General features: G+C 45.9%; 1 protein-coding gene across 2 annotated transcripts in view; it reads right to left on the bottom strand.

Moving 5' to 3' along the window:
• Positions 1–17,886, bottom strand: part of PTH2R (parathyroid hormone 2 receptor) — a 2,104,896-nt gene that overhangs the window by 1,108,111 nt on the left and 978,899 nt on the right. For both annotated transcript variants that reach the window (XM_073558211.1, XM_073558212.1), the window contains one exon: positions 5,472–5,658. In XM_073558211.1, coding sequence (XP_073414312.1) covers positions 5,472–5,658 — 187 coding nt within the window. The remainder of the gene's footprint in view (positions 1–5,471; positions 5,659–17,886) is intronic.

Genomic DNA, 17,886 nt, shown 5'->3' with positions numbered 1-17,886 from the left:
ATGATTAGGTAATCGAGGAGGACAACGGGGAATAGCCTAGGCAACCAGATAACCAGAGAGGTTGGTAGCTAGCGGATTGCAGACCCCTAAACTGACAATACAACTAGAATTAGACGTGGGACGTACCTATGATGCTATAGACTCCTCGGCACAGCCACAGAATTAACTAAGCCTAAAGATAGAAATGGGAAAGCTAAAATGCCCTGGAGTAGAACCCCAAAGGAATAGTTAGCTCCCGAACATATATTGGCGGTGAGAGAAGATGAAGCACAAAACACAGGCAGAGAATAGAGTAAGCAAATGATGGGGCCCAAACAGTCTAGATAGAACAGGACAGGAAAGGATACTGTCTGCAATCACGCAAAAAACCCTAAGAAAAATCCAACACGTCTGATATGCAAAAAATACTGAGGCCACACGACCTTTCCCCCACTAAATCAGAATTCTGGTGTGAAGTGGTTACTAAAAAGACTAACATACACTGTGGCATATGGAACAGAGTCCAGCGCAGGTCCCATCAGGGAACCAGGCTGAACTCACTCCAGCTAAGGCTAGTCTCACATTAGCGTTTTGGAGTGCAGCGACGGCCTGCGCACGGCCGCCGCTAAGCCCCGCCCCCTGCCGCGCCCGCCGGTAGCTCCGCCCACCGGCGCATGACGTTGCATGCGCCCTGCGTCCCCTATCTTTATCACTGGGGACGCAGGCCGTACGCAGTATGCGTTTGGCGGCGCATGCGTCCTTTTGACGGTGCGCCGACCTGCTCCAAACGCAACCTGCTGCAGTTTGGTTGCGTCTGCGCACCGTCAAAAAAGCGCATGCGCCGCCAAACGCATACTGCGCACGGCCTGCGCCCCCTGTGATAAAGATAGGGGACGCAGGGCGCATGCAGCGTCATGCGCCGGTGGGCGGAGCTACCGGCGGGGCGCGGCAGGGGGCGGGGCTTAGTGGCGGCCGTGCACAGGCCATCGCTGCGCTCCAAAACGCTAGTGTGAAACTAACCTAAGCAAAAATCAGAGACAAGCAAAAATGGATCCATTGCAAAAAAGATTCAAGAAGACAAATAACTTATCTGAAAGATGCAGGAGACAAGCAGACTTCAAAATATGCTCAGGAAGCAAATCAAATCACCAGCAAGAGCTGAGGGAAGGTTGTTCACTTAAATCTCCCTAGTTTGTAACACCTGACCTCCAATCATCCAGCTCAGGTGATTGACTTCTGTCAGCTAAACCAGCTCCATTACCAGCAGTAACCACCAGAGGGAGCCCAAACTCAGAAGCCAGGTCAAACATGTTGACAACACAAAGGCTTATTGGGGTGTGTGTGAATTTGGTGCAGGGCAGTCCTTGCATTCAATGCATAGGCTAACAGTATGGCAGTACCAAAAGAAAAATGTTAACTTAGTTTTCCTGTGGCCATTCAGTACATCATTTCAAAGGGTTATTGGGGTGCATGTATCTTTGTTGAAGGCGGGCCTTGCATTAAATGTATAGGCTAACAGTATGGAAGAACCGAATGAATAATGTGAACTTGATTCTCCTGTGGCCATCCAATACGTGGATTCAAAAGCTTATTGGGGTGCTTGTGGATTTGGTGCAGGGTAGGCCTTGCATTCAATGCAATGGCCTACAGTATGGCAGTACCAAAAGAATAAGGTGAGATTGGTTTTCCTGTGGCCATCCAGTGCGTGGGCTCAAATGCTTATTGGGGTGCGTATGACTTTGTGGTAGGGCGGGCCTTGGTTTCAATGCAAAGGCTAACAGTATGGCAGAAACAAATGAATAAAGTGAACTTGGTTTTCCTGTGGACATCCAGTACGTGGGTTCAAAGGCTTATTGGAGTGCGTGTGAATTTGGTGCAGGGCAGAACTTGCATTCAATGCATAGGCTAATAGTATGGCAGTACCAAATGAATAATGTGATCTTGGTTTTCCTGTGGCCATCTAGTACATCATTTCAAAGGGTTATTTGTAGCAAGGTGGGCCTTGCATTCAATGCATAGGCTAACAGTATTGAAGAACCAAATGAAAAATGTGAACTTGGTTTCCTGTGGCCATCTAGTATGTGGTTTCAAAGGCTTTTTGGGCTGCGTGTGAATTTGGTGAAGGGCAGGCCTTGCATTCAATGCATAGACTGACAGTCTGGCAGTACCAAATGAAAAATAATGGGATTTTTTGTTTCATGTGGCCATCCAGGATGTCTATTCCAAGGGTTATTTGGGTGCGTGTAACTTTGGGTCAAGGCAGCCTTGCATTCAATGCATAGGCAAATACTATGGGAGACCCACTTTCTTATAATGGGAACATTGTTTCAGGAGCCCTTCCTGTACATCTCGTGAATTGGGTATTGGGGTGCGTCCTAATTTTTTGCAGCCCAGCCTCTCAATGCATAAGCAATAACAGTATAGGAGACCCGCTGTTTAATAATAGCCCTTTAAGAATATTAATGCTGACTGATGCCCCTATAAAAATAGGCTTTGTGACTTTTAGAGTGACTCCTTCATAAATGAAACAAGATGTGCCTGATGATGTGTCACACACCACATGGCCAGCTAAGGTTGTTAAATGCTACAATGACATTTCCCAGTAAATGCATTTGTATTAGTTGAAAGCAATGGTAACAATGCATCAAAAACACTACGTGTGAACATAGCCAAAGTGGTGAAGGACCTTTTATTGGGGGTTATTTCTTTTGTCTTACATACAAATTATTACCCTGGAAAGGATGTCCTTTAATATATTTCCCTGTAAAATCCATTTTGGTTTAGTTTTTGTATGTTTTACTGTGCGCCTGTAAAAGTGGCGTCACCCTCTGACAACATTGGTCACAGCAGTTACCTAGAAGTCAGAAATGCCTCCAAGGGTCTTCCCCATGATGTTCCCATGTTGTTTGTGCACTGTTCCCATAGATTTCCGACATTTTGATACCCTAGAACTAGAAAGGCCTCTGGGGGGTCGCAGCAAAAAAGCTCGGGTTTCCCATAGACTCCCATAGACTAACATTGGACTCGTTATTCGGGTCGAGTACCCGAGTATTCAAATTTGCTCGGCCCGAGCAACGAACACCCGAGAAACGTGCACCCAAGCATTTTAGTGCTCGCTCATCACTAGTCATCAGTACTTGTATGCCAAAACCAAGAATGTCTCCAAAACATAGAACAGGTGTCAATCTTTCAACTATAGTTTTCTCTGTAGGTTCCACTCCTGTCTTTGGCATACAAACACTGATGCAAAAATAGTGATGTGTGAATAAGCTTATAGTCATATTGACTTTTGAACTAAAACACTTTCTGATATAAGTTGATTCTTTGGATTGTTATTCATAAGCTGAGACTAACACTTCTATTTTCCATATTCTTCAGTTTTGCTTTAGTACATCACAATCAAATATAGCCCTGTTTTATCCCTAGGTCTAATGAATTGTGCACTGTAACCTCATATCTTTTGCAGCATCTGCCGGTGCCTCCACATGGTTCCACTCCTCCCACCATGTGGGAATACCAGCTCACTCAACGCTCTGGCCACAACAGTGTCCTTGGTAGCTGTCTCCTCCTACTCTGTGCACATTGCATTGTGCTCTAGTGCCATGGCTAGTACGTACTAGCGCTCGTTCCCCTGCTCTTAAAGGGGCAAAGCCCACACATGGCAAAATGCCCCCAGCTAACATTTGGGATGCATTTTCTTAAAGTAATCAATGCAAGGTATCACCTAGCTTATAGTTGGAAGGCATCTTGTATATAAGGCACCCTTCCCATTATGGAGGTGCCAGAGTAACCCCTATCGTTCTTCTTAGTGGTGTTGGTGTATTCAACTGTATGTTGCCAGGTCCCCCAGCCTGTTAAAGTTATTCCCATAGTCTGAGTTCTCGCTAGCATAGTATAGTCTGCCCATGTTCCTATGACTGCTTCGCTGGCATCCTAATCCTGAAACAGCATCTCCTGGTCCCATTTTGGCCAGTCCTGTTTCCGTTTTGCCTAGTCCTATTGTGACCAGCTCCAGAACTGTTTCCTGATATCTATGAGTGTGAACTAGAAACCATCTTCAAAATCCAAGCTGTCTCTACAGTCTGTTAGTGTTCGTATCCTGCTAGCCAGTGACCTCGGTCACTTGTCCCCGTTTGAATGAACCCAACCAATGGGATTAGTAACTGCAATACCATGGACTGCTGAGGAGTGGTACCTGGTGACTTACTGGATCCCAGTTTGTCTCCACCATCAAGAGCTCCACCACACACCAGGTAGCAGCTTAGCTATGCCCCTTCCTAGGCAGGTCTGGCCCTATGGCACAGTGAGTCAATGAACCATGTACGCCACCTGTGGGCCTGACATCCTTACATTATACATGCATATAATGGCTTTCCTTGGCCAGCATTACAACTGTTTAAACGACTGTGATATCCCACATGATTGGATGTGCTAGACCATGGGACAGAATACCTATAGGGCATCTTGGAGAAATGCGCGCAGCCATGCCTGACGTCATTAGTCCGCACTCTGTGTACTCAGAAATGTAATATAATAGAATACATAAGGCACCATACCACTTATTATGGAGAGATTATTGTAGTATCAGCACCTGTGAGTTGTCACTATTTGTAAAGAAGTAGAGGGGGTGTTCAGCAAGGTAAGTATTCAAAATTCATATATTCAGAATAACAAAAAAATGCAGCACTCGCCATTTCTTTACAAAACTCAGTCCTTTATTTCTTCATTCCAGACAAGTAAATGACATGCAGCAGGTGGGGGGGGGTGCAGGGCAGTAAATGAGATGGCAGTTTCACACTTAGCACAGTTAACCTAAGGGATTGGACCTGTAGAAGCACTGTGCTAAGTGTGAAACAGCTGTCACAGTCTCATTCACTCACCTACACCCTCTGCCTACCACATGCCACTTACTTGTCTAGAATGAGGAAAAAAGGGTTGAATTTTTTAAAGAAATGGACAGTGTGGCATTTTTCTTAATTCTTCATATAAGGTATTCAGAAATGTGTCAGTCTTTTTTTGCCAATCCTTGTAAATAGAATCACAGATTGTTCAAATTTGCGAGGATCTGTGATTTTGTAGAACTTTGTCTCTAAGTAGATCCTTCACACATTGATCTGCTCATCTTTAGTAGTCACTCCAAATATTGATCTAATTTCGATTTTTCAGCTGTCCGTTCATTTTGCATTTTGACAACTCATAAAAAAATATGAACACTTCTATTTTTTAATTCATTCTTACTTTGCAGCAATTTTTCCACACCTGCCTATATCTAATGCACGGTATTTTAACTGAGGAAAGGAATGAAAAATTAGAAAAATTATAGCGAAATGTAGGCTAAAACTGGCTGTGGTGCTAATTCTTTCAATAATATAGCCAAATGTTACATCCAAATGAAAATTAAATGGTCTTAGCCGATAACAATGCACGGATTTAATGTTTATGTCCTGTAAAATATGATAATATATATATAAATTATTATTTTGTAGACTTACATATTGTGATTTATCCTGCACAGGGGTCATCATGATATTCCTAATGTCACCCATGAGCATAGCATCTAATTCCTTTACTCCGATATGAGTGTGAACCACTTTGTCCTTAATGAAAATGCTGGCAGCTCTCAGCATAAACGAGACAAATAAATGCATGTGGATGTAGTTCCTGGTACAGTGCAATCTCCTGTAAAAAAAAATATATATTTTATATATATATAGATTAGTTCAATCAAAACAAATCCCTACTAAACACCCACCATAAAATTATTGATGATGAGTCATTTAGCTGATAGGTTGTCTAACAAGACGAAGAAATCATTTACAATTAAGTATGTAAATAAATGGGAAACTTCACACAAAATAGACTTCTTACTCAGTAATTAGCAAAGAATGTTCCAGTTCACTCACAAAGTTCACATCCCTTCAATGCTTTTTGGATGAAATTAGACTTTTGACAAGCAACGTAAAGTGAACCCAATTAACGGCCGTGGCGTTCTGTGCTGTAGTTCACAATATGGTTCATTTAACTACACGATTCATCATCTCCTGAGACTTATGAATTACGTGATTAAATTGTTCCACATTGATTCTTCCGCAAACATAAATCAATGTCATATTGTTGTATGTTCCAATTTGTGAATCGGCAATTACAAGGCAGCAGGATAGGTTAAGACTACGAATTTTGCTGGAAGTTGTGCAGCTAGAAAACCACAGATTTGCCACTTTAAAGAAATGTATTAACAAGTCTTACTTGTGGTTAGAGATGAGTGGATCACTTATCGCAGCCCTGGTCCACTGTTCAGGTTGATGCTCTCTGGCCATAGACAGGAGCTGCACTGCATGAATCTCCTAAGCTTCTGGGATCCCCAGAGCAGTGTTGGATTCCATGGCCTGGCATGTTATCATCTGTATGATGTCTCATCTGCCTGATCATAAGATGAGCATGGGATCCCAGTAGTTGAAGTTCCTATCCTTGGCTAGAAAACATTGACCTGGACTGTGGACCTGCTTGGGTGAATTGATCCACTCATCTCTAATTGTAGTGCAATGATTATGATGGAAGCAGCTCTAGAAACATTTAATAACATCCTGAAAATAGGCAGCACTGGATTAGTGATAAAATTGCGTATTTTTTTGCCACAGTTTTGTAGTTTATTTTACCTGCACATCAATACACAGAATAAACTACCAATACAGATATTCAGCAAAAATGCAAGATATATAAAAGTAACAGTTAAAAAAAAAGTGTTTTAACATAGGACGTAAGGTAATAACATTATATTCAAAAAGAACCAAGCAAAACAGATAAGTGTATTCTTTGTTACTCTCTGATTACACATCTGACACCTGGTTCTGGATGGTGATACACCATGTTGAAATTAATATAAAGAATTAAAATTGCATGGAGAACATTTTGAATTGAAAAAGGTTTTATGGGGGGTCTACTAAGTTTGCCTGATAGTAATGTTACAACAATAAAATAATTGTAGCTCACCTTTTAAAATCCCAATTGTTACAGCTATACCACTCAATACTCTGGTGGTCCATCATTGGTCTTGTAGCTGGTGATATGCCACACATCATTTACATGATCACAGCAGCCAATCACTGACCTTGGAAGTCATGTGTCATACATGTCAGTTTGACCACTGAGTCAGTGACTAGCTGCAGTGGTGAAATATATGATGCACAGCATTATAGCATAGAAAAGGTGGGTTGTAGTTATTTCATTGCATTATCTTTTACAAAGACACTTTATTCCAAAGACATACTGATAGGGAATTTAGATTGTGAGCCCCATTGGGGACAGCGATGAAAATGTATGTAAAGTGCTGAGGAATAAGTTAGCGCTAAATAAGCAAAGCATGACATAAAAATAAATAATTATCACATTACCTGAGGCTAAGCCAATTTCATAAAATCCTGAAAAAACCCTTTAATCATTGTAGAAGTTAATTTATTCTAAGATCTGGGCAGGTAAGCGGTGCTGCCTTTTTTCTGCTGTTTAATCTGAATTTTTGGTGGTATATAGCCTTCTTTTGTGGCTTTGCTATTAGTTTAGTGTTAGGGACTCGTAAGCATGGGGACCCTTGATGAGGGTTACGAGCTTACGTATTTTGGCCAAAATATCGACCAGTACCCCACTATTTATGCATTTTTTGCACTATTTTTTCAGGGTGCAGCCAAGCCCAAACACGTCTGGTCTCGCATGAGGGGTGTTCACACTGCGATGCATTGAGAGTATGCTGGCCAGCCCGCCTAATCGAAAAAGAGGGGCGTGACTAATAGGCTGTGAACCAGACACTATGCAGTACCATTTTGTGAATAGTGCCCTATGCGGGCCTTCATTGTTTAATTGCATACTGGGCAGTCAGCCCTTCCAGGAATGGGAAAAAAGAGAGCATAGAAACCAGATCCATTTCAAACATATATATATTTATTTGTCAAAAAGAAGACACACATCAGAGATACAGGATAGTGAAAAAAAACAATAAAATGGGTAATCACATAAGGCCCGATACTAGAAAAAACAAGTGGACGATCTGTGATAGGTATGGATACCCAAACAAATCCCGCAGGGAATTTTTTGTTATATATATGAAGTATTATATTAATCCCGGTTGGTGACTAAATGCAAATGCCAGTAGCTGGTAAATGAATACACTGAATGTAGATCGCCAGTGTTGCAAAAAGAGAAGTTTTTTGATTGTATGGCTCCCGTATGTGATAATCCAATATGTATGTAATCAGACGGGAGAGAAAAAACAATTAGAAGTGCAGCACTGGTTGTAAAATGGCATTGAAGGTATATTGTTCAGAGGTCGCTAGTGAGAGGCTTCCCCTGGGCAATATTATATATTGTACTATACCCAGGTAAAAGGTAACAGTGCCAATTGCTGGTAGACTGGGTATAAATCAGCCAGTGCTGAGATCGGTGGTGTCACCCCCATATATTGAAAAATAAAGTGACAATTAGCACAATTGTCTATCACTGTTGTGTAGAAGCAGGGAAAAAGAGGGGGCAACCACCACTCACTGCACTGGCCGTGGTATATCCTAAAGCTGAGTCTGTTCAGAACTCAGCAGTACCCCATATCAGCAGCATATGATGAAACATGTGACAAGAAACCCTGTGGGAAAAGTCAAAATAAGCTTAAATAAGCTGGATAAACATACCCATCATGTCCAGGTGTGTAGCAGGCGCCGACTTGTGTACCCCTACGCGCGTTTCGCGGTATGCAAGACCGCTTCCTCGGCACTGTTACCTTTTACCTGGGTATAGTACAATATATAATATTGCCCAGGGGAAGCCTCTCACTAGCGACCTCTGAACAATATACCTCACTATACAACACCTGGCTGGTGTAATGACTACCTTCAATGCCATTTTACAACCAGTGCTGCACTTCTAATTGTTTCCTGTAATCCTGTAATCCTGTATCTCTGATGTGTGTCTTCTTTTTGACAAATAAATATATATATGTTTGAAATGGATCTGGATTCTATGCTCTCTTTTTTCTTATTTAATTGAGAATCGTCTTCATACTATCAGATTTCATGAGGCATTATCTATGTATTTTACTAATAATGGAATAAGAATGTTCTTTTGGAGTATTGGAGTATTTTTTATATATATGCCTTCCAGGAATGGGAAGGTGGAGAGTGGCTTTTGATCTGGTATTTTGCAACTGTGTTGATAACATCTTGCTATGTGGGCTGGCTGCATCCTGTAGTGCATTTGTTCTATGATCTGGTCAGGTAAGCGGTGCTGCCATTTTTTCTGCTGTTTAATCATTGTAGAAGTTCCTCTTTCTCACTGAGCAGTACAGTTTACTGCAAAAGTACTTTGCTATCGTATATTATGGCAAATTATATAGTTTTATAGTAAAAAGAGATATGAATGGAAACGGTTTGTGATATAATGAAATAAATCTTTTGATCAGAGGAACAGATTTAAGAGGATTGTAGTTTAGTTTTTCCCTTAGAACTTCTAAGCGTGTTCAGCATTTACAATGTTTTTTATTAAACTTGAAGAAAAAAATTGTATTTCTGTTCTGTTCTGTATTTATGCAGGGGGCATTTATGCACATTTAATCGAAGTAAATTTTATCAAAGTACGAGGCAGTTATAACATGGATGAATGTGACACGCATCTCTATTCTCTTCATACAGGTAACCAGCTCTTTTAATCTCTGCTCTGAATCAACTCTTGTGTGTCTCACTCCATTCAATGTCAGCAAGCAGTTAATCGTGAATGCTATGTGTTTTCAACTATGCAAGCTTATATCTGGTAACCAGCTCTTTCAATCTCTGCTCTGAATCAACTCCTGTGTGTCTCCACTCCATTCAATGTCAGCAAGCAGTTAATCCTGAATGCTATGTGTTTTCAACTATGCAAACTTATATTTGGTAACCAGCTCTTTCAATCTCTGCTCTGAATCAACTCCTGTGTGTCTCCACTCCATTCAATGTCAGCAAGCAACTAATCCTGAATGCTATGTGTTTTCAACTATGCAAGCTTATATCTGGTAACCAGTTCTTTCAATCTATGCTCTGAATCAACTCCTGTGTGTATCCACTCCATTCAATGTCAGCAAGCAGTTAATCCTGAAGGCTATTTGTTTTCAACTATGCAAGCTTATATCTGGTAACCAGCTCTTTCAATCTCTGCTCTGAATCAACTCCTGTGAGTCTCCACTCCATTCAATGTCAGCAAGCAGTTAATCCTGAATGCTATGTGTTTTCAACTATGCAAGCTTATATTTGGTAACCGGCTCTTTCAATCTCTGCTCTGAATCAACTCCTGTGTGTTTCCACTCCATTCAATGTCAGCAAGCAGTTAATCCTGAATGCTATATATGTGTTTTCAACTATGCAAGCTTATATCTGGTATATAGTTATTTCAACTTACTCTGCTTTTCCCCTTATGTTGTGAGGTAAAGAAACTTTTCAAAGTACTTTATGATCCATGTAGTGCTGGACATTTGTTTATCTGACTACAACATTTATTTGGTCCTGCTGTCTCAATTTAGTTTGATTGATTAATGAGAAGAGAGAGCAAAAAAAAGAAAAAAAGAGATCTAAGCCTTAGCCTCCTATATATTCAGACATAGCCTGGGGAAGACATTTATGCAGGGGGCATTTATGCACATTTAATCGAAGTACATTTTATCAAAGTACGAGGCAGCTATAACACGGCAGTTAGACAGGGCAGGAGACAGGCAAGACATATATATACATCTACTCCCTGTACATTTGGATTACAACTAGTGTTGAGCGATACCACCTGATACTGAAAAATATCTTTAATTTTTTGTCAGATATGTATGTTTCACTACTTCCATGCTCTTCACCTTCTTTTTTACTTCTCCCACACTTTCTCCTCCTTCTCCTCCTTCTTCTTGTCCTTCTCCTCCTTCTCCTCCTCTTCCTCCTCCTCCTTCTCCTCCTTCTCCTCCTTCTCCTTCTCCTCCTTCTCCTCCTTCTCCTCCTTCTCCTTCTCCTCCTTCTCCTCCTTCTCCTTCTCCTTCTCCTTCTTCTCCGTCTCCTTCTCCTTCTTCTTCTTCTTCGTGTCAGGCATTCCTGTAGTTGTTATCTATAAAAGTTTGAAGATTACACCTTCCATTCAGCCTGTCACAAAAGATTTACAACAGGATTTGTCTGCGTTCAGTTTGGCCTTTTCCAGGGGCACCACGAGGAGGAACGGACTCACCCCCATACACTGCTTAGTCTTCTTCTGCTTATAAATTTGATAATCTCATTTGCTCAGATTTTTAGTCTTATGCTTAATGTTCTTCTGCTTTTGGTTTTTATGCTTCTTGGTCTTCTGTCTCTTGTTGTTCTGCATCTTGGTGGTTGTCTTCCTGTTCTTTGTCCTCTTGGTCATCTTCTTCAGGTCATCTTTTAGGTATTCTTCTGTGTGGTATTCAGGGTAGTCGTTTTCTGGGTCATTGTCAGGGAGATCCAGAGTGAGAATCAAAAACCATTTCCACAAGCTTGAACTTGGAAAAGTAGCAGAAGTTACAAGAAGGCTGAGGAACTGGCGAGAACCAGCTGATGGTACTGGAACCTGGAGTGGCAGCAGAATGAACAAGAGCCAATGGCACAACCGTGGACCAGCTGACGGTGCTGGAACATGGTTACTAAGCAGGAGGCACCTGTGCTCCAAAGAACTACCAAAGACCAGCAGACGTTGGTGGAACTCGGATACCAACAAGGAGGCACCTAGGCCAAAGGCTCTGCCAGGAACCAGCTGACGTTGCTGAAACCCGGATGGGTAGCAGAAGGTACCCATGATTAACAAAGTGTCGCGTCCGCGAGCAGGCCGCAGGTACCGAAACCCACAGTCCTACAGAGGGTTCTTTTCCTATTGGCACTATGGAACCAGCCTTTGTTACCAGAACCCGCAGTCCACATAGGAAGCACTGAAACTGCAGGCACCATAGACTCGGCTAACCCGGCCGCAACACGACAGGACAACGTATCAGTGGCAAAGTGACGTTGACACTACCCGGAAACAGCAGGCGTGCAGTAACTAGGCTGGGCAGGAGGGAGTGCCCGTGCCAAAGACACTTCCGAGAACCAGCTGACTGTGCTGGAACCCGGATGGGTAGCATTAGCTACAAGAGTCAATGGAACTACCGAGAACCAGCTGACGGTGCTGGAACCCAGAGTGGCAGCAGAAGGAACAACAGCCAATGGCACAACCGTGGACCAGCTGACGGTGCTGGAACACGGTTACTAAGCAGGGGGTACCTGTGCTCCAAAGCACTACCAAGGACCAGCAGACGTTGCTGGAACTCGGATACCGAGAAGGAGGCACCTAGGCCAAAGGCTCTGCCGAGAGCCAGCTGATGGTGCTGGAACTCAGATTTGTAGCAGAAGCTGCAAGAGCAAATGACACTAGTGAGGACCAGCTGACGGTGCTGGAACCCGGAGGGGCAGCAGAAGGAACAAGAGCCAATGGGACAACCGTGGAACAGCTGACGGTGCTAGAACACGGTTTCTAAGCAGGAGGTACCTGTGCTAAAAAGCACTACCAATGACCAGCAGACGTTGCTGGAACTCGGATACCGAGAAGGAGGCACCTAGGCCAAAGGCTCTGCCGAGAACCAGCTGACGGTGCTGGAACCCGGATGGGTAGCACAAGGTACCTAGGAAAAAAACAAAGTTGCAAGGCCGTGAGCCGGCCACAGTTACCGAAACCCACAGTCCAACAGGGCGTGATTGTCCTATTGGCACTACGGAACCAGCCTTTATTACCAGAACCCGCAGCCCACATAGGAAGCACCAAAACTGCAGGCACCATAGACTCGGCTAACCCGACCGCAACACGACAGGACAACGTATTGGTGGCAAAGTGACGTTGACACTACTCGGAAACAGCAGGCGTGCTGGAACCAGGCTGGGCAGGAGGGAGTGCCCGTGCCAAAGACACTTCCGGAAACCAGCTGACGGTGCTGGAACCCGAATGGGTAGCATTAGCTACATGAGTCAATGGAACTACCGAGAACCAGCTGACGGTGCTGGAACCCCGAGTGGCAGCAGAAGGAACAACAGCCAATGGCACAACCGTGGACCAGCTGACGGTGCTGGAACACGGTTTCTAAGCAGGAGGCACCTGTGCTCCAAAGCACTACCAAGGACCAGCAGACGTGGCTGGAACTCGGATACCGAGAAGGAGGCACCTAGGCCAAAGGCTCTGCCGAGAGCCAGCTGACGGTGCTGGAACCCGGATGGGTAGCAGAAGCTGCAAGAGCAAATGACACTAGCGAGGACCAGCTTATGGTGTTCGAACCCGGAGGGGCAGCAGAAGGAACAAGAGCCAATGGGACAACCGTGGAACAGCTGACGGTGCTAGAACATGGTTTCTAAGCAGGAGGTACCTGTGCTAAAAAGCACTACCAAGGACCAGCAGACGTTGCTGGAACTCGGATACCGAGAAGGAGGCACCTAGGCCAAAGACTCTGCCGAGAAGCAGCTGACGGTGCTGGAACCCCGGATGGGTAGCACAAGGTACCCAGGAAAAAACAAAGTTGCAAGGCCGTGAGCCGGACGCAGTTACCGAAACCAACAGTCCTACAGGGGGTGCTTGTCCTATTGGCACTACGGAACCAGCCTTTATTACCAGAACCCGCAGCCCACATAGGAAGCACCGAAACTGCAGGCACCATAGACTCGGCTAACCCGACCGCAACATGACAGGACAACGTATCAGTGGCAAAGTGACGTTGACACCACCCGGAAACAGCAGGCGTGCTGTAACCAGGCTGGGCAGGAAGGAGTACTCGTGCCAAAGACACTGCCGAGAAACAGCTGACGGTGCTGGAACCCGGAGGGGCAGCAAAAGGAACAAGAGCCAATGGCACAACCCTGGACCAGCTGACGGTGCTGGAACACGGTTTCTAAGCAAGAGTTACCTGTGCTCCAAAGCACTACCAAGGACCAGCAGACGTTGCTGGAACTCGGATACCAAGAAGGAGGCACCTAGGCCAAAGGCTCTGCCGAGAAACAGCTGACGGTGCTGGAACCCGGCTGGGCAGGAGTGAGTACCCGTGGCAAACACACTTCTGAGCAGCAACATGCAATGTTGAAGCCCAGGGGTCAATCATGCAGCAGGCTGAGGCCAACTTGGAGCGAGTTTTACATTCGTTGTACACAACTACTGATTGTAACCCTGCTCCACTTTGGCCTCTGGCTCTACTGTCTCTAGTATTTCACCTGGCCTCCAACCACGCCAGTTGCTGCTTTGCAGTGTTGTCTGCACAATCCACACTTGTTCCTGAGTTACTGGGGCTCAGTCATGTCAGTTGATCCCTTGATGTGTGTCCGGCAAGGTGTCCTGCTCTGTCCACATTCCCACAACTATTAATGGGAATGAGGACAGAGCAGGAGACATTGCCGGACACACATCAGGGGATCAAGTGATGTGACTGAGCCCCAGTAACACAGGAACAAGTGTGGATTGTGCAGACGGCACATCAGAGCAGCGACTGGCGGGCTTGGAGGCCAGGGGAAATACTAGAGACAGTACAGCCAGAGGCCTAAGTGGACCACGGTTAAAAGTCAGTAGTAGTGTGGTGTTGGAGGCAGCAGTAGACTTTGCCATCCGCACAGCAGGGGAACAGCTGGCGTTACTGAACCCCACAGACACAGGAGCGAGTGTTTCTATCTGTGCGGACGGCACTTCCAAGCTACAACTGGCTGTGTTGAAGCCCAGGATCAATGCTCCGAGCAGGCTGAGGCCTACTTGGAGCAAGTGGAAAATAACATGTAGTGTGATGTTGGAGGCAGCAGGAGATTTTGCCATCTGCACAGCAGGCGAACAGCAGGCATTACTGAACCCCACAGACAGAGGAGCGAGTGTTTCTATCTGTGCGGACGGCACTTCCAGGCAACAACTGGCTGTGTTGTAGCCCAGGATCAATGCTCCGAGCAGGCTGAGGCCTACTTGGAGCGAGGAGAAAATACGATGCAGTGTGAGTCTGGAGGCAGCAGGAGACTTTGCCATCCACACAGCAGGGGAACAGCTGGCGTTACTGAACCCCACAGACACCAGAGCGAGTGTTTCAATCTGTGCGGATGGCACTTCCAGGCTACAACTGGCTGTGTTGTAGCCCAGGATCAATGCTCCGAGCAGGCTGAGGCCTACTTGGAGCGAGGAGAAAATACGATGTAGTGTGAGTTTGGAGGCAGCAGGAGACTTTGCCATCCACACAGCAGGGGAACAGCTGGCGTTACTGAACCCCACAGACACCGGAGCGAGTGTTTCAATCTGTGCGGACGGCACTTCCAGGCTACAACTGGCTGTGTTGTAGCCCAGGATCAATGCTCCGAGCAGGCTGAGGCCTACTTGGAGCGAGGAGAAACTACGATGTAGTGTGACTGTGTAGGCAGCAGGAGACTTTGCCATCTACACAGCAGGGGAACAGCTGGCGTTACTGAACCCCACAGACACCGGAGCGAGTGTTTCAATCTGTGCGGACGGCACTTCCAGGCTACAACTGGCTGTGTTGTAGCCCAGGATCAATGCTCCGAGCAGGCTGAGGCATACTTGGAGCGAGGAGAAAATACGATGTAGTGTGAGTTTGGAGGCAGCAGGAGACTTTTCCATCTACACAGCAGGGGAACAGCTGGCATTACTGAACCCCCCAGACACAGTAGCGAGTGTGTTTTTCTCCGTGAAGACGGCACTTCTGAACACCAACTGGCATTGTTGGAGACCAGGGTGAGGCATGGAGCAGGCTGAGGCCTGAAAGGGTTGGCATGTGGAGGCAGCAGGAGACTTTGCCATCTACACAGCAGGGGAACAGCTGGCAATACTGAACCCAACTAACACAGGAGTTAGTGTGTGCTTCTCTGCGAAGACGGCACTTCTGAACACCAACTGACGTTGTTGGAGCCCAGGATGAGGCATGGAGATGGCTGAGGCCAACTTGCAGCACGTTTTATAGAGGTAGTAGACTACTACTGATTGTAACCGTGCTCCACTATGGCCTCCGGCTCCACTGTCTATAGTATTTCCCCTGACCTCCTTCCCCGCCAGTGACAGCTCTGAAGCGGCGTCAGCACAATCCACACTTGTTCCTGTTTTACTAGGGCTCAGTCCCATCAGTTGATCCCCTGATGTGTGTCCGGCAAGGTCTCCTGCTCTGTCCTTATTCACACTACTAGTAATGGGAATGTGGACAGAGCAGGAGACCTTGCCGGACACACATCGGGGATCAACTGACGTGACTGAGGCCAAGTAACACTGGAACAAGTGTGGATTATGCAGACGCCACTTAAGAGCTGTCACTGGCGGGGTTGGAGGCCAGGGGAAATACTAGAGACAGTGGAGCCAGAGGCCTAAGTGGAGCAGGGTTAAAAATCAGTAGTAGTTTGAATGTGGATGGAGCAGGAGACTTTGCCGTCCACACAGCAGGGGAGCAGCTGGCGTTACTGAACCCCACTAACACAGGAGCTAGTGTTTTTCTCTGTGCAGACGACACATCTGAGCGACAACTGGCTGTGTTGAAGCCCAGGGATTATAGTTCAGTTGGTAGAAACATCAACACAACAGGAGACCTGTATACAGTTGCCAACCAATTATTTAGTCGGGAAGAGGACTGGCAAATTCTGGGGAGATCCAGGCCTTGTTCATTTTCAGAAAAGTAAGCCGGTCGACGTTATCGGAAGAAAGTCGCTTGCGATGGTCTGTTAGTACAGCACCTGCGGCACTAAAGACGCGTTCCGATAATACACTGGCAGCAGGGCAAGCCAGCACCTCCAATGCATACTGGCTAAGCTCTGGCCATGTATTCAGCTTAGAGACCCAAAACTTGAAGGGGGAAGAGCCATCTGGGAGTACACTCACAGGGCAAGACATGTAGTCTGTCACCATCTGACGAAAACGTTGCCTCCTGCTGACTGGAGCCGTCAGTGATGGTGTAGACAATTGTGGTGGACACACAAAACTTTGCCTCATTTGGGCCATAGTGGTCTTGCCTTGTGCTGAGGCGCTGCCTCTGCTCCCTCTTTGTGCAGAGTTTCCTCTACTTGGTCGACGCACAGAGGTGCTTTGTAAAGCACTAGCACCACTGCTGTCGGGTGGAATGAAAAACATGATGTACTGCACCAGTGTGTCTTGGTACTCCCGCAGTTTACGCTCCCAGTTCAACGTTGGTATGAGGGCTTGCAAGTTGTCCCGGTAGCGAGGATCTAGGAGGGTGTACACCCAATAATCAGCCGTGTAGAGAATGTGGGCGATGCGGCGGTCGTTTCTCAGGCACTGCAGCATGAAGTCAACCATGTGCTGCAGACTCCCAACTGCCAAAGAACCGCTGTCCCCTGCTTGAGGCGTGATCTCTGCCTGCTCTGCATCACCCCACCCTCGCTGTACATACTGAATAGAGCTTTGTGTACCTCCCTCCTCTGGAGAGATGTCTTCCTCCTCCATCGACACAAAGGCCTAGGCAGGGAACACTTTGTGAGGAAGCACGTAGCGCAGACTTCCAGAAGCAGATGGCATTTGGGACTCCTCATCCTCCACCTCTTCCAAAACCTCATCCCTTAGTGCTTGCAGTGTTTTTTGAAGCAGGCAGATAACGGGACAGTCATGCTGACTTGTGCATCATCTGCACTCGCCATCCGCGTGGAATCATCGAAGGCACGCAAAACGAGGCAGATGTCCTTCATAGAGGCCCACTCAGTGATGCTGAAGTGTGACCGGCGCACATTGCGACTTGTTTGCGCCTGATGCAGCTGGTACTCCATGACTGCTGCCTGCTGCTCACACAACCGCTCCAACATATGTAACGTTGAATTCCACCTGGTGGGTAGGTCACATATGATGCGATGTTCCGGAAGGCGTAATCGGCGCTGCAGAGCAGCAAGGCGCGATCTTGCCGTGCTGGAACGATGCAAGTGAGCG

The sequence above is a fragment of the Dendrobates tinctorius genome, unplaced genomic scaffold (genome assembly GCF_039654945.1).
Source record: "Dendrobates tinctorius isolate UK_male_01 unplaced genomic scaffold, ASM3965494v1 ptg000254l, whole genome shotgun sequence".
Classification (NCBI taxonomy): domain Eukaryota; kingdom Metazoa; phylum Chordata; class Amphibia; order Anura; family Dendrobatidae; genus Dendrobates; species Dendrobates tinctorius.
This window is presented reverse-complemented; position numbering and strand designations above follow the sequence as displayed.